The sequence below is a fragment of the Salvelinus fontinalis genome, chromosome 25, assembly GCF_029448725.1.
Source record: "Salvelinus fontinalis isolate EN_2023a chromosome 25, ASM2944872v1, whole genome shotgun sequence".
Lineage (NCBI taxonomy): Eukaryota > Metazoa > Chordata > Actinopteri > Salmoniformes > Salmonidae > Salvelinus > Salvelinus fontinalis.
The window spans coordinates 20,466,817-20,488,423 of NC_074689.1; the positions used below are offsets into that span (position 1 = coordinate 20,466,817).

At 44.2% G+C, this 21,607-nt stretch overlaps 1 protein-coding gene across 2 annotated transcripts in view; it reads left to right on the forward strand.

The window, feature by feature from the left end:
• The window catches only part of LOC129822965 (catenin delta-2-like), a 379,787-nt gene that overhangs the window by 340,418 nt on the left and 17,762 nt on the right, over positions 1-21,607 (forward strand). For both annotated transcript variants that reach the window (XM_055881562.1, XM_055881564.1), the window contains one exon: positions 12,581-12,665. In XM_055881562.1, the coding sequence (XP_055737537.1) occupies positions 12,581-12,665 (85 nt within the window). The remainder of the gene's footprint in view (positions 1-12,580; positions 12,666-21,607) is intronic.

Sequence of the window (21,607 nt, forward strand, 5' to 3'; positions counted from 1 at the left end):
TTCTCTAGCTTTTCCCACGGGGACTAGAAACAGTAAGAGGGTTTGTGGTGCGTTATTTACGTGGTGAACGCAGTCTCTCATGAGTCTCCGTGTCTATGAGTACTGACAAAACACAGCGCTTACGTTATCAGAATGGAAACCCTGTCACTATGGGAGACCGAGCAGGGTGTTCTGATCGTTGCTATGACACCAAACGGTTGTCAGAAAGATCCTTACATCAGGGTTGTGTGTTGATGTATCACTATGGAGTTCACTGCAGTCCATTCTGAGTAACACGTTGGTGTCACTTGACAGTGAGTGATGTTGCTCTCCGTAGACGTTGCCCCTAACAACTGAAACAGGGTCAGATATGTGTTCATCCCACCCAATAGGCCTTAATTAATCTTCTGTGGTTAGGAACTATGTTTATCTCCAGCAGGACATGTTTGGCATAGAATAAGAATCAGTTTCTAGCTATATGTGTAGACTAGTGCAGCCATGCTTTGACCAAATAAAATGAATGGTTAGGCTACTTCAAGCATCGCACTTCTATTCATGACTCATGTACTCAGTATAATAATATGCCGGTTGACACTGTCTCTGTAGCCTCTTCTCTATTTTCTACATATTGACAAGAGCTGTATATGTTTCTAATGAAACCCAATTGCACAATAACCACCCTCTTCAAGTCCTCCCGTCGCTCTCAAAAAGCAAAATACCCACTCTTTCTCTTCTAATTTTCTCTAAAGTGGCTAGCAGCAGCCATTAGCATGCAGGAGTGGCTTGTTTTAAAGTAACTGCTCTATAACTGCTTAAGAAAATTGCTACCCTTCTAAAGCGCAATCACCTCTTAAAACCATTTTTGCGCCAGGCAGAGGGACTCCTGATGATGAACACGTTTTCGGTCCCTGCAGAGTTCACCTTAAAGTTAGTTTGCATCCCAAATTCCATCCTATTCCGTTAATAGTGCACTACATTTGGCCAGTTCCCATAGGGCTATATAGGGAATAGGGTGCCATTTGGGATGGAGAGTAAAGTAATGTTAAAGTAAATGAAGACTTAATGTGGACAATATTAGCTTGTCTGAGTGTCCCTCTGTTTCTCAGTTTAGCAACATCTCTCTATCTCTCTCTCTCTCTCTCTCTCTCTCTCTCTCTCTCTCTCTCTCTCTCTCTCTCTCTCTCTCTCTCTCTCTCTCTCTCTCTCTCTCTCTCTCTGCATGCTGGGAGTGTTGGTGGATGCTGGGAATTGTATGAGTGAGTGCGAGTGGTGTCTGGAATTAGATCACCTGTGTTTTCTTTTTGTTTCCTTTTAGTTTTCCTTTTTCTATGGATGATTTAATTATTTTAAAAATGTATGTGGTAGAATTAGGTAAATTGTATTTCTTGGAATTGGACTTGTCCTGGTTTAGGTGGGGATGGCGACCCACATGGGGACCCCGTCCCTGTCACTTTGAGATGGCTTCAGGTGTGTTACTGAAGCTACTGTCACTGTGGAGGAGTGTCTGGTCGCCGTAGAAGAGAAGTTAAGTTATGAAAATGTTGCTTATGCGTCGCGGATTAATAAAGCAGTGGTGGTTTTTCCTAAAGAAGAGTGTCTTGTCGATCAGCTGATTGAGCCTGGCGAGATTCTTTAAGGCATGTTTATTCAAGTTTCGCTGCTTTTTTCTCCTTCAACAAGCGTCGCCATTTCAATAGTACCGCCATTTATTCCCAATGAGCTATTGGAGCGTGAGTTATTGCGGTTTGGGAAGTTTGCAAACACCCGGCTCTGAAGCAGTTTATGTCGTTTCGGCGACAGGTGTTTATGTTTTTGAACTCACCTGAGCAGACTTTGGAGTTATCGTTTCATTTTTTAAAAACCTTTATTTAGCTAGACAAGTCAGTTAAGAACAAATTCTTATTTACAATGATGGCCTACTGGGGAACAGTGGGTTAACTGCCTTGTTCAGGGGCAGAACGGCAGATTTTTACCTTGTCAGCTCGGGGATTTGATCCAGCAACCTTTCGGCTACTGGCACAACACTCTAACCACTAGGCTTCCTGCCGCCCCAAAAGCAATGGGACATCTGATGATGAACACATTTTTCGGTCCCTGCAGTGTATGGTGTATAGTTTAAAGTCAAATATGTGTACAGTCAAGTATGACAACAGACTCTATATGACTTATGCTAGTACAGGTATTCAGCAGTGTTTTGAGTGTGGGGATGTTGGCCATAAGCAACATGCTTGCTCGAAAAGGAGAAGGTGGAGGTCGGGCGCAGGTGGTCCTTGTAACGCCTGGGCCCACTGATGTAGGGACAGGTGGACTGACAGTGGTAGAGCAGCCGCAAGCACCTGTTGCTGAGGAACAAGTTGTTTGTGTTGAGGGTACTGAGTTGCAGCTTGTACCAGAGGGGAACATAGCGTCTGTGGCGGGCATAAAAACATTATTGTAGGAGGTAAGGATGGATCTGGTGAGCCATTTCCCCAGACTGGTGAGGAGATGCCCAGTACGAATGAAGGGGTACAGGAGGGGGTTCAGGTGAAGGTAGTCTCCCAGGTAGTGGAGGAGAAACCCGGTAGGAGTGATGGGGTACAGGAGGGGGTTCAGGTGAAGCTAATCTCCCAGGTAGTGGAGGAGAAACCCGGTATGAGTGATTGGGTACAGGAGGGGGTTCAGGTGAAGGTAGTCTCCCAGGTAGTGGAGGAGAAACCCGGTATGAGTGATGGGGTACAGGAGGGGGTTCAGGTGAAGCTAATCTCCCAGGTAGTGGAGGAGAAACCCGGTATGAGTGATTGGGTACAGGAGGGGGTTCAGGTGAAGGTAGTCTCCCAGGTAGTGGAGGAGAAACCCGGTATGAGTGATGGGGTACAGGAGGGGGTTCAGGTGGAGCTAATCTCCCAGGTAGTGGAGGAGATACCCGGTATGAGTGATGGGTTACAGGAGGGGGTTCAGGTGAAGGTAGTCTCCCAGGTAGTGGAGGAGAAACCCGGTAGGAGTGATGGGTTACAGGAGGGGGTTCAGGTGAAGGTAGTCTCCCAGGTAGTGGAGGAGAAACCCGGTATGAGTGATGGGGTGCAGGAGGGGGTTCAGGTGGAGCTAATCTCCCAGATAGTGGAGGAGAAACCCGGTATGAGTGATGGGGTACAGGAGGGGGTTCAGGTGGAGCTAATATCCCAGGTAGTGGAGGAGATACCCGGTAGGAGTGATGGGGTACAGGAGGGGGTTCAGGTGAAGGTAGTCTCCCAGGTAGTGGAGGAGAAACCCGGTATGAGTGATGGGTTACAGGAGGGGGTTCAGGTGAAGGTAGTCTCCCAGGTAGTGGAGGAGAAACCCGGTATGAGTGATGGGGTACAGGAGGGGGTTCAGGTGAAGGTAGTCTCCCAGGTAGTGGAGGAGAAACCCGGTAGGAGTGATGGGGTACAGGAGGGGGTTCAGGTGAAGGTAGTCTCCCAGGTAGTGGAGGAGAAACCCGGTATGAGTGATGGGGTACAGGAGGGGGTTCAGGTGAAGGTAGTCTCCCAGGTAGTGGAGGAGAAACCCGGTATGAGTTATGGGGTACAGGAGGGGGTTCAGGTGAAGGTAGTCTCCCAGGTAGTGGAGGAGAAACCCGGTAGGAGTGATGGTTTACAGGAGGGGGTTCAGGTGGAGCTACTCTCCCAGGTAGTGGAGGAGAAACCCGGTATGAGTGATGGGGTGCAGGAGGGGGTTCAGGTGAAGGTAGTCTCCCAGGTAGTGGAGGAGATACCCGGTATGAGTGATTGGGTACAGGAGTGGGTTCAGGTGGAGCTAATCTCCTAGGTAGTGGAGGAGAAACCCGGTGTGAGTGATGGGGTACAGGAGGGGGTTCAGGTGAAGGTAGTCTCCCAGGTAGTGGAGGAGAAACCCGGTAGGAGTGATGGGGTACAGGAGGGGGTTCAGGTGGAGCTAATCTCCCAGGTAGTGGAGGAGAAACCCGGTATGAGTGATGGGGTACAGGAGGGGGTTCAGGTGAAGGTAGTCTCCCAGGTAGTGGAGGAGAAACCCGGTAGGAGTGATGGGGTACAGGAGGGGGTTCAGGTGAAGGTAGTCTCCCAGGTAGTGGAGGAGAAACCCGGTATGAGTGATGGGGTGCAGGTGGGGAGTGTTGAGAGGGATGTGTCAGGGGTCCAGGGCCTCAGTTGAGGAGGATCAGGAGAGGGATCTGGACATGTCTGATATCCCTGTTGATATGATATTAGCTGGTGACTATTCAATTTACAATCTAGGTGAGGGAAATGGGTCCCTGTACCACATTTTTGGGAAATCTGTTAAATTGGCAGTTTTTTATGTTGAAAAGTTTATGAGGTCAGCTGTTGTGTTACAGAAGATGGTGGGGTTAAACCAGTTGTGTGTGAAGAAGCATTTCCGCTTATGGAAATGTGTTACTGCTGTCACTGCAGCAAAACATAGTGGGAAACGTGGTTAAAATTAAATTAAAACAATGATGATTACCATGCCTCATAGGGTACTTTTTTTCTCTTTGTCTGGTTTCGTTGTGGTCTCTTCTGTTGTTCCTTTCTCCTCTCTATATGGAGGTACTGAGGGTAGGTTCTCTCAATAGTAACGGAGGAAGGGACAGGAATAAGAGATCTTGGGTGTTAGAAGTAATAAAACAGAAAAGGCTTAACGTAGCTTTTCTACAGGGGATACATACATACTGTAGTGATGAGGCTAATGAGGTTGACTGGGTATGTGGTGGGAGGGGCAGCGTATATTCAGTCATGGTACTAATTTCCATGCTGGAGTGGTAATTTTGTTTTCGTCAGGCTTAGGGGTGACTGTGGTATATACAACAGAGATTGCCATGGTTCGGGTTTTATTGGACAAGGCAGATTTTATGTTTATTTGTAATTGTTTTAAATGTTTATGCTCCTAATGAGGATACAGAGCGTATTGTTGTATTTGATCTTATAAAGGTGACCAAGAGGGGGGTGTGGTTTTAGGGGGAGACTGGAACTCTACAGGGGATTCTACAGTTAATCGCACTGCTGAAGAACCTCACCTGCAGTCAGCTACTTGTCGGTCTGATCTATTAACTGAGTTTGAGCTTTCTGATGTGTGGGGAGTAAGAAATGCAAAAGTTAGGCAATACACATGGCTAAAAGTTATTGAAGGTTGTGTCAGTGCAGGAAGGTTAGACAGGTTGTATGTATCTGAGCTCTACTGTAGCAGGGTTGGAACGTGTGACATTACTCCTGTGGGTTTCTCTGATCACCATAATGTTACTGTTGATATTCACTTGCCCTGTCCACGAAGGTCATCACCTTATTGGTATTTTCAAATCAACTCAAATCACATTTTATTGGTCACATACACATGGTTAGTAGATGTTAATGCGAGGGTAGCAAAATGCTTGTGCTTCTAGTTCCGACAGTGCAGTAATATCTAACATGTAATCTAACAAATTCACAACAACTACCTTATACACACAAATGTAAAGGGATGGAATAAGAATATGTACATATAAATATATGGATGAGCGATGGCCGTGCTGCATAGGCAAGATGCAATAGATGGTATGAAATACAGTATATAGATATGAGATGAGTAATGTAGGATATGTAAACATTATTTAAGTGGCATTATTTAAAGTGACTAGTGATACCTTTATTAAATCCATTTATTAAAGTGGCCAGTGATTTGGGTCTGTATGTTGCCAGCAGCCTCTCTATGTTAGTGATGGCTGTTTAACAGTCTGATGGCATTAAGATAGAAGCTGTTTTTCAGTCTCTCGGTCCCAGCTTTGATGCACCTGTACTGACCTCGCCTTCTGGATGATAGTGGGGTGAACAGGCAATGGCTCGGGTGATTGTTGTCCTTGATGATCTTTTTGGCCTTCCTGTGACATCGGGTGCTCTAGGTGTCCTGGAGGGCAGGTAGTTTGCCCCCGGTGATGCGTTGTGCAGACCGCACCACCCTCTGGAGAGCCTTGAGGTTGAGGGCGGTGCAGTTGCCGTACCAGGTGATACAGCCTGACAGGATGCTCTGGATTGTGCATCTGTAAAAGTTTGTGAGGGATTTAGGTGACTAGGCCACATTTCTTCAGCCTCCTGAGGTTGAAGAGGCGCTGTTGCTGTTTGTAATCAAGCCTACTACTGTAGTGTCGTCTGCAAACTTGATAATTGAGTTGGAGGCGTGCATGGCCACACAGTCATGGGTGAACAGGGAGTACAGGAGTGGGCTGAGCATACACCCTTGTTAGGCCCCAGCGTTGAGGATCATCGAAGTTGAGACGTTTTGTCCTACCTTCACTACCTGGGGGCGGCCCGTCAGAAAGTCCAGGACCCAATTGCACAGGGCGGGGTTGAGACCCAGGGCCTTAAGCTTAATGATGACCTTAGATGGTACTATGGTGTTGAATGCTGAGCTGTAGTCAATGAACAGCATTCTTACATAGCTATTCCTCTTGTCCAGATGGGATAGGGCAGTGTGCAGTGTGATGGCGATTGCATCGTCTGTGGCCCTGTTGGGGCGGTATGCAAACTGAAGTGGGTCTAGGGTGGCAGGTAAGGTGATATGATCCTTACTAGTTTCTCCAAGCACTTCATGATGATAGAAGTGAGTGCTATGGGGCGATAGTCCTTTAGTTCAGTTTTCTTCGCTTTCTTTGGTACAGGAACAATGGTGGCCATCTTGAAACATGTGGGGACAGCAGACTGGGATAGGGAGCGATTGAATATGTCCATAAACACACCAGCCAACTGGTCTGCGCATGCTCTGAGGACGTGGCTAGGGATGCCGTCTGGGCCAGCAGCTTTGCTAGGGTTAACACTTTTAAATGTCTTACTCACTTTGGCCATGGAGAAGGAGAGGGGGGGCCCGCAGTCCTTGGGAGTGGGCTGCGTCGGTGGCACTGTATTATCCTCAAAGCGGGCAAAGAAGGTGTTTAGCTTGTCTGGAAGCAAGACGTCGGTGTCCGTGACGTGGCTGGTTTTCTTTTTGTAGTCCGTGATTTCCTGTAGACCCTGCCACATACGTCTAGTGTCTGGGCCATTGAATTGCGACTCCATTTTGTCCCTATACCCACATTTCTCTTGTTTGATTGCCTTGCAGAGGAATTAACTCCAATGTTTATATTTGGACATATTTCCTGACCTCTTTCCATGGTTGAATGCGGTGGTTCGCGATTTCACTTCTATCCACGGTTTCTGGTTGGGGTAGGTTTTAATAGTCACAGTGGGTACAACATCTCCAATGCACTACCTAATAAACTCACTCACCGAGTCAGCGTATAAATCAATGTTATTGTCTGATGCTTCCCGGAACATTTTCCAGTCCACGTGATCAAAACAATCTTGAAGCGTGGATTCCGATTGGTCAGATCAGTTTTAACTGGTTTTAGGGGTCCATGGGTACACCCTTTTATTAGTTACCGCCTATAGGACAGTATGAGCAAGATGGAGTCGTGGTTGGATTTCTCTAAGGAAGGGCGGGGGAGGGCCTTGTATGCATCGCGGAAGTTAGAGTAGCAGTGGTCCCGTGTTTTGCTCGAACAGTTACAACAGTCAATGTGCTGGTAGAATTTAGGTAGTCTTGTTCTCAAATTAGCTTTGTTGAAATCCTCAGCTACAATAAATGCAGCCTCCGGATATATGGTTCCCGGTTTACATAGAGTCATCCCGTGAAGTTATTTCGGGGCCGTCAAGGTCTCTGCTTGGGGGGGATATACACGGCTGTGACTAAAATCTAAGAGAATTCTCTTGGGAGATAATGCAGTCGGCATTTGATTGTAAGGAATTCTAGGTAAGGTGAACAAAAGGACTTGAGTTCATGTATGTTGTTATTGTTACACCATGAGTCGTTAATCATGAGGCATCACCCCGCCCCTTCTTCTTACCAGAGAGATGTTTGTTTCTGCCGGCGCGACACTTGAACAAACCCGGTGGCTGTTCCGACTCTGACAACATATCCCGAGTGAGACATTTTTCCGTGAAACAGAGAATGTTACAATCTCTGATGTCTCCCTGTAAGGCAAATCGTGCCCTAATTTCGTCCACCTTGTTGTCTAGAGACTGGACATTGGCGACTAATATGCTCGGAAGCGGTGGGTGGTGTGCTCGCCTTCTAAGTCTGACCAGGAGACCGCTCCGTCTGCCTCTCCTGCGGCGACGACGTTGTTTTGGGTCGGCCTCTGGGATTAGATCCAATGTCCATTGTGGAGGTCCGAACAAAGGATCCGCTTTGGGAAAGACGTATTCCTGGTCGTAATGTTGGTAAGTTGACATCACTCTTATATCCAATAGTTCTTCCCGGCTGTATGTAATAGCACTTAAGGTTTTCTTGCCTTACAATGTAAGAAATAATACATTGCTCTGGATAAGAGCGTCTGCTAAATGACTTAAATGTAATGTAAATGTTAAAAAAACAAATTACTGCATAGTTTCCTAAGGACTTGAAGCGAGGCGACCATCTCTGTCGGCGCCATCTTGAATGTTTTTTAATGTTAAGTTACTACATGATGCCATGTTTTGTGAAAGTTTTTGATGTTTTGGGAAAAAGGGAGGGTTATTAAATGGAATGCCCAAACAACCGTATACTGCTCTGTCTAGTATTGAAGTTAAAGAGACTATAATGGCTCTTGAAGAGGACATCAAATCTATTAAGTTGAAGTTGCTCACTCAGAATGACCCTGGACTAGTCGTGAACTTACAGGACAAGAGACATGAACTGAGGTCATTTTTACATAAAAGAGTGAAGGGTGCCTTGATTAGGTCTCACTTTGCTACCCTCAAGGATATGAATGCACCTAGAAAATTTTTTTAACCTAGGGCAATCGACATTGCAAAGCAAACAGATGATCTGCCTTCGTGTCCCTGATGGGAAGGTGGCCACGGATGACAATGAGATGCGCCAAAATGCAGTGGATTTCTATTCTGCCCTCTATAAGATTGTGATCCTCTCTGTGCTGAACAGTTGTTAAATGGACTTCCTCAATTGGGCCCCTAGCAGAGAGCTGCTTTGGACTCTGACATTACTCTGCAGGAGCTGTCCACTACCAGCTGTTAAATACCAATTGGATACCACAAAATTGGGGATAAAAAGGGGTAAAAAGATATATATAATAATAATAATAATAATAATAAAGGGGGATTTGGCTCTTTTAAAAACTGCCAACGTGTTGCATTGCTGTGTGCACAATATACAATTATATCTAAGTGTCTCTCAAACAGGTTGATAGAATATCTGGGGCTCTTGGTCACAAATACCAGTCTTACTGTGTCCCTGACCACTCTATTGTTGATAACTTGTTTCTAATAAGAGATGTTTTACACATTTGTAAACTGTATGATGTAAATGTGAGTTTGCTTTCTTTGGATCAGGAGAAGGCTTTTTACCGTCTTGGATGAGTTTACTGTATGCTGGGGCCTCATGTATGGTGAAGGTGGGGGTGGTTTGAGCTGCCCTTTCCCCATCCATTGGGGTATCAGACAGGGATGCCCAATTTCAGGACAGTTATATTGTCTGGCAATCGAACCAAATGCTTTGTTTTTTAAGAGCGAGGCTTACTGGAATCTCTGTGCCAGGGATTATGAAGCACTACGATAGCACTGTCTATGTATGCAGATGACGTGACAGTTTTTATTACAGGGGCTGAGGATGTTAAAGTTCTCTCAAATGTCTATGAGGGGGTCTCCTCAGCTAGAGTCAATTGGGGAAAGAGTGAAGCGCTGTGGACGGGTCAGCTTCAGATAGGGTCCGCTCCACGGTTACCAGGGGGGCTTCAGTGGGGCAGAGATGGGATGAAGACATTGGGGGTTTTTCTAGGCTCCGATGTCTTTCAAAAAAATAATTGGGAGGGTGTAGTGGATAAGGTGTGTGCCAGATTGTGTAGGTGGAAATGGGTGCTACCCCTGCTGTCTTATAGGGAAAGGGTGCTGGTAGCCAATAACCTTCTGCCCTGTGGGACAGACTAAAGATTTTACAGCCAAAATCTGATACAAGAGCTTCAATTTCTTGACCCTTGTCAATTTCTGACCATTGTCAATTTCTTCTGGTCTGGACAAAATTGGATTAAAGCTGCAGCCCTGTACCCGCCACTGCACGAGGGTGGGCAAGGCCTGGTGGACATTTCTTATAGGATCATTTCTTTCCGACTTCAAGCAGCCCAGAGACTGTTGTACAATGACGGTGCTAGCTGGGTCGATACAGCCTACATATTGGCTGCAGTCCAAACACTTAAAAGACACAGACTATCCCCTCAGCCCTCAAATTAAGTGGACACTTCTGATGACGTATCATAACGTCTGACGAGTATACACTTGCAGGGCAAGGGGCGAGGGAGGAAGGAATGATTTTTATATTGACCGATATTGCCTGGAAATTCGTCACTCGTTCATCCCGCGATGATTGTGTTTTCAGCCAACGCTAGCTTGTGGGTGCTTTATATGCGCTACAGTCAATTATGATTGCATGTCTACTTGCATTAAATATATAATTATTAATATACGCTTACTGTTTGAAAGCTAGCAAGTGAATTAGCTAAATGATGTTAGCCTTCTGAAGGTGAAAATGTTTCCAAATTTCCAAAAGCTAACCAAACAAAAACATAATTACTTTTATGTTTGTGCCGTCATGTGCATTAGTAGCAGAATTTATAACTTATTTACATTTGTTTTTACTTACACTTCTTAGCGGATGTACAATCATCACGAATTGAATTGTGGGAAGTTTCAGGCCCCGAAGTGAACATAGTTGTACACTCGTAAACTCGACTAAAAACAAGAGCTGAGGGACTTACGTTGCAAACTTCCCTTGCTTGGGAATTCTGAGGCTGGTCGATTTTCAACTCATTGCCTATTGAAATCCCAGTGGGATATGGATCTGTTTGCACTTCCTACGCCTTCCACTAGATGTCAACAGTCTGTAGAACGTTGAATGAAGCTTCTACTGTGATGTCAAGCCGGATGGGAGCTGTTTTAGTCAGTGGTCTGGCAGAGTGCCAGGTCCTGGTCACGCGCATTCCAAATGATATGGACTTGCGTTCCATTACTTCTACAGACACAAAGGAATTCTCCGGTTGGAACGTTATTGAATATTTAGGATAACAACATCCTAAATATTGATTCTATAGTTAGTTTGACAAGTTTATTCGACCTGTAATATAACTTTTGGAAGTTTTCGTCCGACGTTCGCCTGGACCTGCACGAGCGTTTGGATGTGTGTACTAAACACGCTAACAAAAGTAGCTACTTGGACATAAATAATGGACATTATCGAACAAAACAAAATGTTTATTGTGGAACTTGGATTCCTGGGAGTGCATTCTGATGAAGATCATCAAAGGTAAGGGAATATTTATAATGTAATTTCGTATTTCTGTTGACTCCAACATGGCGGATAATTGCTTTTTCTATCTGAGCGCCGTCTCAGATTATTGCATGGTTTGCTTTTTCCTTAAAGTTTTTTTGAAATCTGACACAGCTGTTGCATTAAGAACAAGTGTATCTTTAATTCTATGTAAAACATGTATCTTTCATCAAAGTTTATGATGAGTATTTCTGTAATTTGATGTGGCTCTCTGCAATTTCTCCGGATATTTTGGAGGCATTTCTGAACATGGCACCAATGTAAACTGAGATTTTTGGATATAAATATGCACATTATCGAACAAAACATACATGTATTGTGTAACATGATGTCCTATGAGTGTCATCTGATGAAGATCATCAAAGGTTAATGATTCATTTTATCTCTATTTCTGCTTTTTGTGACTCCTATCTTTGGCTGGGAAAATGGCTGTGTGTTTTTTGGACTTGGCGGTGATCTTACATAATCATATGGTGTGTTTTCGCTGTAAAGCATTTTTGAAATTGGACACGATGGGTAGATTAACAAGATGTTTATCTTTCATTTGCTGTATTGGACTTGTTAATGTGTGAAAGTTACATATTTCTAAAAAATATTTTTTAATTTCCCGCGCTGCCTTTTCAGCGGAATGTTGTCGAGGGGTTCCGGTAGCGGAACGTGTGTCCTAGAAAGGTTAACAGGTCTGGGAGAGGTTTTCTCTTCCCAAATGTTTATATTTGGGCCAAAGGTTAATAAAGGTTACATTTAAAAATGTGGGCCACAGTACATGTTTAGTCGAAGGGGTGTAGTTATTTTACTTAACTTTGTGTCAGGGGCAGCTAAATTGACAATTTGGAAGACACGAAAGAACAGTATTCGGGCACAGGGGTCTGTGGACGTGGTGGGCATGCTGGAGAGGATGTTGGCTGGGGGTTGAGTTTGCTTATTACAAACTGGTTAATAACATTGGGCTGTTTATGAGCATATGGGGTATTCCGAGTTTGTTGTGTTTAGTTACTGTGGAGGAAGATTTGGTGTTGTGTTTTTAATTGATGTTTTTGTTTGTTTGAGTGTTTATTGTGTTGTAGGCTCCCAGACCCAATAAAGTTTTTTCTCTCTCTCTCTCTCTCTTCTCTTCTCTTCTCTTCTCTTCTCTTCTCTTCTCTTCTCTTCTCTTCTCTTCTCTTCTCTTCTCTCTCTCTTCTCTTCTCTTCTCTTCTCTTCTCTTCTCTTCTTCTCTTCTCTCTCTCTCTCTCTCTCTTCTCTTCTCTTCTCTTCTCTTCTCTTCTCTCTCTCGCTCTCTCTCTCTCAGACACTCAGCCAAGGTGGTGAAGGCTGCATCTCAGGTGCTCAGCAGTATGTGGCAGTACAGAGACCTACGCAGCCTCTACAAGAAGGTAAGACCTCTTATAATCCTTAATAACGGGATCATAAGAGGGACATGGATGGAGACATGTTGGCTGGTTGGGGGAATGGGGTGGGAGGTTGGGGGAATGGGGTGGGAGGTTGGGGGAATGGGGTGGGAGGTTGGGGGAATGGGGTGGGAGGTTGGGGGTGGATGCCCACTTTTCTTTGGTTTTCTTTTCCTGTTTATACTGAATTTATTATTTATTATTAAATTCTGTGTGTATTTCTTAATTGTATTTTTTTTATTTTGAGTGTCAGCATATAAACGTATACATATAAACGTATAAATTAAAATGGATAATGTACCCGTAACACCCCCCCTACCCCCCATTTTTTTTATGAATAAATAAAAATGTGGTATAACAAAAAATAACATAAGCTTTCTGATTCTGGACTTATTCGCATATCTTATACATTGTGTATATACACATGCTTAGCTTGGTGTTACAGGGTTGGTTTTAAAGCTTTCTATCACTTTCTAGTCTTGGAGTGTTTTGTCAAGTTAGTTGGATTTGTTTCTGCCCCCACATTATTGGTGTAATAAAATCTCACGACTCATTAAAGATATACACTGAGTGAACAAACATTAAGAACAACTTCCTATTGAGTTGCACCCCCTTTTGTCCTCAGAACAGCCTCAATTCGTCAGGTCATGGACTCTACAAGGTGTTGAAAGCGTTCCACAGAGATGCTGGCCCACGTTGTCTCCAATGCATCCTAAAGTTGTGTGAAGTTCGCTGGATGTCCTTTGGGTGGTGGACCATTCTTGATACACACAGTAAACTGTTGAGCGTGAAAAACCCAGCAGCGTTGCAGTTCTTGACACACTCAAACCGGTGCACCTGGAACTTACTAATATACCCCGTTCAAAGGCACTTAAATATTTTGTCAAAGTCTCAATTGTCTCAAGGTTTAAAAATCCTGCTTTAAGCTGTCTTCTCCCCTTAATCTACACTGATTTAAATGGATTAACAGGTGACAACAATAAAGGATCATAGTTTTCACTTGAATTCACCTGGTCAGTTTATGTCATGGAAAGAGCAGGTGTTCCTAATGTTTTGTATACTCAGTGTATACAGTGCCTTCGGAAAGTATTCAGACCTCTTGACTTTTTCCACATTTTGTTACATTATTTATTGTAACAATGTAACATTATTGTTACATTCTTATTCTAAAATTGATTAAATAGGTTTTTTTCCTCAGCATTCTAACACAATACCCCATAATGACAAAACGAAACAGCTTTTTAGATTTTTTTTGCACATTTCAAAAAAATGTAAGACAGAAATACCTTATTTACATAAGTATTCAGACCTTTTGCTATGAGACTCGAAATTGAGCTCAGGTGCATCCTGTTTCCATTGATTATTCTTAGAGATATTTCTACAACTTGATTGGAGTCCACCTGTGGTAAATTAAATTGATTGATATTATTATTTGACCTTGCTGATCATTTATGAACATTTGAACATCTTGGCCATGTTCTGTTATAATCTCCACCCGGCACAGCCAGAAGAAGACTGGCCACCCCTCATAGCTTGGTTCCTCTCTAAGTTTCTTCCTAGGTTTTGGCCTGTCTAGGGACTGTTTCCTAGCCACCGTGCTTCTAAACCTGCATTGCTTGCTGTTTGGGGTTTTAGGCTGGGATTCTGTACAGCACTTTGAGATATCAGCTGATCTAAGGGCTATATAAATACATTTATATATACATTGATTTAATTTAATTTAACTTGATTGGACATGATTTGGAAAGGCACACACCTGTCTACATAATATCTCAAAGTTAACAGTGCATGTCAGAGCAAAAACCAAGCCATGAGGTCGAAGGAATTGTCCGTAGAGCTCCGAGGCAGGATTGTGTCAAGGCACAGATCTCAGGAAGGGTACCAAAACATTTCTGCAGCATTGAAGATTCCAAAGAACACAGTGGCCTCCATCTTTCTTAAATGGAAGAACTTTGGAACCACCAAGACTCTTCCTAGAGCTGGATGCCCTGCCAAACTGAGCAATCAGGGGAGAAGGGACTGGGAGACTAGTCGGGATTGAGGCAAAGAAGAACGGAGCAAAGTAAAGAGATATCCTTGATGAAAACCTGCTCCAGAGCGCTCAGGACCTCAGACTGGGGCGAAGGTTCCCCTTCTAACAGGACAACGACCCTAAGCACACAGCCAAGACAACGCAGGAGTGGCTTCGGGATAAGTCTCTGAATGTCCTTGAGTGGCCCAGCCAGAGCCCAGACTTGAACCCGATCAAACATCTCTGGAGAGACCTAAAAAATAGCTGTGCAGCAACGCTAACCTGACAGAGCTTGAGAGGATTTGAAGAGACGAATGGAAGAAAGTCCCCGAATACAGGTGTGCCAAGCTTATAGCATCATACCCAAGAAGACAAAGTACTGAGTAAAGGGTCTGAATACTTATGTAAATGTGATATCCCCCTTAGGAGACTGAAAAGATTTTGCATGGGTCCCCAGATCCTCAAAAGGTTCTACAGCTGCACCATCGAAAGCATCCTGACTGGCTGCATCACCGCCTGGCATGGCAACTACAGAGGGTAGTGTGTACGGCCCAGTACATCACTGGGGCCAAGCTTCCTGCCATCCAGGACTTATATAATAGACGGTGTCAGAAGAAAGCCCATACAATTGTCAGAGACTCCAGTCACCCAAGTCATAGACTGTTTTCTCTGCTACTGCACGGAAAGCGGTACCGGAGAGCCAAGTCTAGGACCAAAAGGCTCCTTAACAGCTTCTACCCCCAAGCCATAAGACTGCTGAACAACTCATCAAATGGCCACCAGACTATCTACATTAACCCCCCCCCACCTCCATTTATTTTGTACACTGCTACTACTTGCTGTTTATTATTTATGCATTGTCACTTCACCCCTACCTACATGTACAAATTACCTCGATTACCCCTGTACCCCTGACTTTAGCCTACTTGGTTAATATTTTGTCAACTCTTCTTGAACTGAACTGTTGGTTAAGGGCTTGTAAGTAATTATTTCACAGTAAGGTCTACACTTGTTGTATTAGTGGCATGTGACAAATAACGTTTGATTTGATTTGATATTTCAGTTTATTTTTTTAATAAAATGTGTGTGTGTAATGTTCACACAGAAGAACAATGGGGTTTAGATGAGAGGAACAACAAAACAGTACTATGAAATATTTACTGTGAATGTTTCCTAAATAAGACTTTGCTTAGCCCCAAGCCCCAAGCCCAGGGTCTATCGTGTACTGTTAGTCTATTCAAGTTATATCCCTTCTCTCTCTAAATAGCTCTCCTTTATCTCTCTCTCTCTCTCTCTCTCGCTCTTTCTCATCCCTTTCTCTCTGTTCCCCTCTCTCTCTCTCTCTCTCTTTCTCTCTCTCTCTCCCTCTGGAAAAGGAACACTCAGACCCAACTTGATTAGCTGGGTTCTATAGATGTTCTGATCTGTTCAGTGAATACAGCTGTAGTGAATGGGAGTGCAGTGAAGGAGGTTAGAATCCAAGTTATTCTTCAGTTTTTTTAATTCAAATATTTTCAATTCCCTACATGATTTCAGGATGGGTGGACAGTAGTTCATCAATGTTTGGTGTGTGTGGGTGCACGAGCGTGAGTAATACACTGCCCTGTTTGTGTGTCATGGTATCAGCCTTAGGCTGTCCTGTCTACTCCTGTCTGTCACACCTGAATGACCAATGTCACTGACACATACATATGTAGGATCTTAATTTGATCACCTTGTTGCAGAAGAACTTTCCTGCAATGCAAGAAATCTAAAACGTGCAGTGTATTTCAAGTTTAAACAGTTTACTGAAATTTGTATTTTCCACTTTCACATTTCAGACTTTTTACAAAAAATGTATCAAACCCTACAAAAATGTCCATTAAATATAATCCACTTAATAATTGACATTTCCTGTTGCTGCAGGATTGTTTTCCTGCTGTAGCAAGCTGGCTCAAATTAAGATCCTACATCTGTACACAGTCTCTGACAGATTCAACATTAACACATTCAACAAAAGTCTTGTCCCAAAGTCACCCCAGAGAGTGTTCTGCTGTTGCAACTTTAGTGTCTTCCGGGGATAGTCCACTCTGCTGCCTAGACTCCCCACTCAATCTTTGCACGTATGAAAGAGGAGAGAGAAAGAGAGTGGAAGGGAAGGGAGTGGAAGGGAAGGGAGGAGAGGGACAGTAGACAGTACACCCAGGCAGATGGATGGACAACAGTAGCCCTCGATAGAGAGAGTGTGTGGGAATGGTGTATTCAGACTAAAAACCTTTTGTTTTTGTCTCCCTGTCCTTAACCAGGGGTACCTGTCCTTAACCAGGGGTACCTGTCCTTAACCAGGGGTACCTGTCCTTAACCAGGGGTACTAATTGAGATGAATACAGGAGTTTACCTCATACAAAGTAGCAAGAAATGAGAGTGAAGAACTTGATTGACTAGAACGTCTTTGAAAGGACATTTGGATTTTGAGTTATTGGTAGTAGAAGAATGACACAGTCTCCTGTACACGTTAGGATCTCCCATATATGAACCATCGATCAGAAAAGCCTTAAAGTAGGCTAGTTACAGCACTTAGAGAGGAGTTGAGGAGATCTTGAAATGAGTATGTGTGGCAATGGTTTACGGTATTAGTAGTGTGTGTGTGTGTGTGTGTAATACTACAAGTACTAGCAGAGTGTGTGTTCTGTTACATATTTGTGTTAGAAGAGAGGAGAATATAGGATTAGGTCAATAATGAGGTGGTTTGAACTGCCATCTCAGAATGCTGTTTGCTTTGAAGTCTGGGGTAATGAGAACATTCACACACACTGTCTCCTCACACAGTGCATGTGTGTGTGTCTGCCTGTGTGTGCATGCGTGCGTGTGTGTGTGTGTGTGTTGGAGACTCCACTTACAACTGTTAATCACTTCCTACAGAATATGTAGACAGGGTTTGCCTTGGGGCTAGAGAACATGAGCATGGATCGGGAGCCAAATAAACATATGAAAATAGAACAGATGCTGATGAGATCAAATGTAGACTCTAGTCATCAATAAAACATAAGTTCTGTGTTGTGTCCAAGTATAAGTTTATCAACATGTTATGATCGCTAGGGTTTTATATCTGTAAATTTGCTATTATTGAATGGCAGAATGTGTGAATTTAACAGCTTGACGTTGCCACTTGGTATGGTTAGCTGAGGGTAGGAATGTAACCACAAACTCATATACGAAGCTATGGATGCCATGACTGACACTGTACCTTAAGGGGCTGGATAAACAGACTGGAGGTGTTGACGTCACAGAGAGGTGATTCTGCTGATCACAAAGATACAACGTTGTCCCTCCTGGACTTGTCTTTTACCTCTTTCTCCCTCTATTTACCTCTTTCTCCCTCTATTTACTATAACTTTCTCTCCCCACTACTTACTCTATGTCTGCTATCTCTCTCCCCCTCTTTCTCTCTGTCTCTCTCTCTTTCTCTCTCTCAGTACCTTCCAGGGTTGTTCAATCCAACACAGACAGTCGGCCAAGTCTTCTTTGTCTGTCCTGATGCTGACACTAAGAACTGCCGGTGGCAGAGGCAGAGGGGCAGAGACAGAGGCAAGGAGGCAGCGGCAGAGAGAGGGAGGCAGCGGCAGAGAGAGGGAGGCAGCGGCAGAGAGAGGGAGGCAGAGGCAGAGAGAGGGAGGCAGAGGCAGAGAGAGGGAGGCAGAGGCAGAGAGAGGGAGGCAGAGGCAGAGAGAGGGAGGCAGAGGCAGAGAGAGGGAGGCAGAGGCAGAGAGAGGGAGGCAGAGAGAGGGAGGCAGAGAGAGGGAGGCAGAGGGAGGGAGGCAGAGAGAGGCAGAGGCAGAGAGAGGGAGGGGGAGGCAGAGAGAGGGAGGGGGAGGCAGAGGCATAGCGAGGGAGGCAGAGGCAGAGAGAGAGGGAGGCAGAGAGAGAGGGAGGCAGAGGCAGAGAGAGGCAGAGAGAGAGAGGGATGCAGAGAGAGAGAGAGAGGGATGCAGAGAGAGAGAGAGAGAGAGAGAGAGAGAGAGAGAGAGAGAGAGAGAGAGAGAGAGAGAGAGAGAGAGAGAGAGAGAGAGAGAGACAGTGGAGCAGCAGTACAGACACACTTTCTTTATATTATGTCCACCAAGGGTTAAATAGGTCCTAAACTATTTTAGAACTGGACTGGAGAGGCCAACCCAGTCTGTCCAGAAGGACATCATGGTCAACAATGTCGAATGCAGAACTTAAATCTAAGAGTACACGGACAGTGTCACGTGTGCTCCCTCTCTGGCCTCTAGGTCACCAGGCTGCTCGTTAGGGTGCACACCTGTCACCAGTGTTAGGCGCATAATGACACTCACCTGGACTCCATCACCTCCTTGATTACCTGCCCTTTATGTCACTCCCTTTGGTTTCTTCCCCAGTCGTCATTGTTCCTGTTCGTGTTACGTGTTTGTTTCATTTATTAATTAAATGTATTCACTCCCAGAACTTGTTCCCGACTCTCAGCGTACATCGTTACAGACAGAAAGACGAGGGCACTTATCAAACTTCTCATCAGGTCTTTCTTAACTGATACCCAGCCTAATTATGGTTATCTTATCTCTGAAATATGCTGCAAACTCATCACATTTAGATGTGGAGGAAAGTTGACATACAGTGCATTGGGAAAGTATTCAGCCCCCTTGATTTTGTCCACATTTTGTTACGTTTCAGCCTTGGTCTAAAATTGATGAAATTGCTTTTTTTCTCATCAATCTACACACAATACCCCATAATGACATAGCATTAAAAGCAGGTTTGTAGACATTTTAGAACATTTATAAAATAAAAAAATGGAAATATCACATTTACATAAGTATTCAGACCCTTTACTCAGTAGTTTGTTGAAGCGCCTTTGACAGTGATTACAGCGTTGATTCTTCTTGGGTATGACGCTTGTTTTTAGGGAGTTTCTCCTATTCTTCTCTGCAGATCCTCTCAAGCTCTGTCAGGATAGATGGGAGCATTGCTGCACAGCTATGTTCAGGTCTCTCCAGAGATGTTCCATCAGGTTCAAGTCTGGGCTCTGGCCGGGCCACTCAAGGACGTTCAGAGACTTCTCCCGAAGCCACTCCTGCATTGTCTTGGCTGTGTGCTGAGGGTCGTTGTTCTGTTGGAAGGTGAACCTTCACCCCAGTCTTAGGTTCTGGGGGCTCTGGAGCAGGTTTTCATCAAGAATCCTTGCTCTGGTCATCTTTCCCTCGATCCTGACTAGTCTCCCAGTCCCCCCCACACAAAACATCCCCACAGCATAATGGTGGCACCACCATGCTTCGCCATAGGGATGGTGCCAGGTTTCCTCAGACGTGACAGTTGGCATTCAGGCCAAGAAGTTCAATCTTAGTTTCATCAGACCAGAGAATATTGTTTCTGAGAGTCTTTTAGGTCACTTTTGGCCAATTCCAAGCGGGCAGTCATGTGCCTTTTACTGAGGAGTGGCTTCCGTCTGGCCACTCTACAATAAAGGCCTGATTAGTGGAGTGCTGGAAAGATAGTTGTCTTTCTGGAAGGTTCTCCCATCTCCACAGAGGAACTCTGGAGCTCTGTCAGAGTGACCATTGGCTTCTGACCAAGGCCTTTCTCCCCCGATTGCTCAGTTTGGCCTGGCGGCCAGCTCTAGGAAGAGTTTTGGTGGTTCCAAACTTCTTCCATTTAAGAATGAAGGAGGCCACTGTTTTCTTGGGGACATTCAACGCTTTAATCCTCAGATTTGTACCTCAACACAATCCTGTCTCGGAGCTCTACGGACAATTCCTTCAACCTCATAGCTTGGTTTTTGCTCTGACATGCACTGTCAACTGTGGGACCTTATATAGACAGGTGTGTGCCTTTCCAAATCATGACCAATCAATTAAATTTACCACAGGTGGACTCCGATCAAGTTGTAGAAACATCTCAAGGATGATCCATGGAAACAGGATGCACCTGAGCTCAATTTCGAGTTTCATAGCAAAGTATCTGAATACTTATGTAAATAAGGTATTTCTGTTTTTTATTTTTTAGAAATGTACAAAAAAATCAAAAATCCTGTTTCGCTTTGTCATTATGGGGTATTCTGTGTAGATTGATGAGGGAAAATAATTATTTAATCCATTTTAGAATAAGGCTATAACATACATTTTTGTGGGAAAAGGGGATGGGCTCTGAATACATTCCGAATGCACTGTTGGTTTGCGGTATTAGGATTTATCAGGCCATCAATGGTCGAGAAGAGCACTCCGCAATTATTCTGATTAATAGTGATCAAATTTGAAAAATTAGCCCATCTGGGATTTCTAATTGCCTTGTTATATATGCCAAATTGCTCTCTCAGAATATCATAATGGACCCACAACTTTTACTTTCTCCACTTACGCTCTGCCTTTCTGCAATTTCTCTTTAATTGACTAGTTTTCTCACTCATTCAAGGGGCTCTCTGTTTGGATGTGGCCTTTTTCAACTTTACTGGAGCTGTGGCATCAATAGTTCCCCTAATACTATTACATTTATCAACTAAATCATCAATAGAGGAAAGTAGAATAGGTGGTGGAGTACTGTTCATACACTCAATAAAATCTGTTGCAACTTCAGAGGTAAGATAGCGTTTCTTAATGATGCGTTCAGTATTACCCTGTGCTATGGGCAACAAGGTAGTAAGAAATCCACAGTGGTGATCAGATAAAGCAACATCAACAATAGAGGATATGTCAATAGAAAGCCCCTTGGTAATAACCAGGTCTAGAGTATGGCCACAGTTATGGGTGGGCCCAGTAACATGTTGGCTAAAGTCCATCAAGCTCAAAATATTCATACATTCAATGGCCTTGGAGTCTCTTTGTCAACAAGAATAGTATAATCACCCAACACAATGATTTTATCACAGTTCTCAAGGGCAATAGACAATTGTTCAGAAAGATCAGTATAGAAAGGGGGGCAGTGC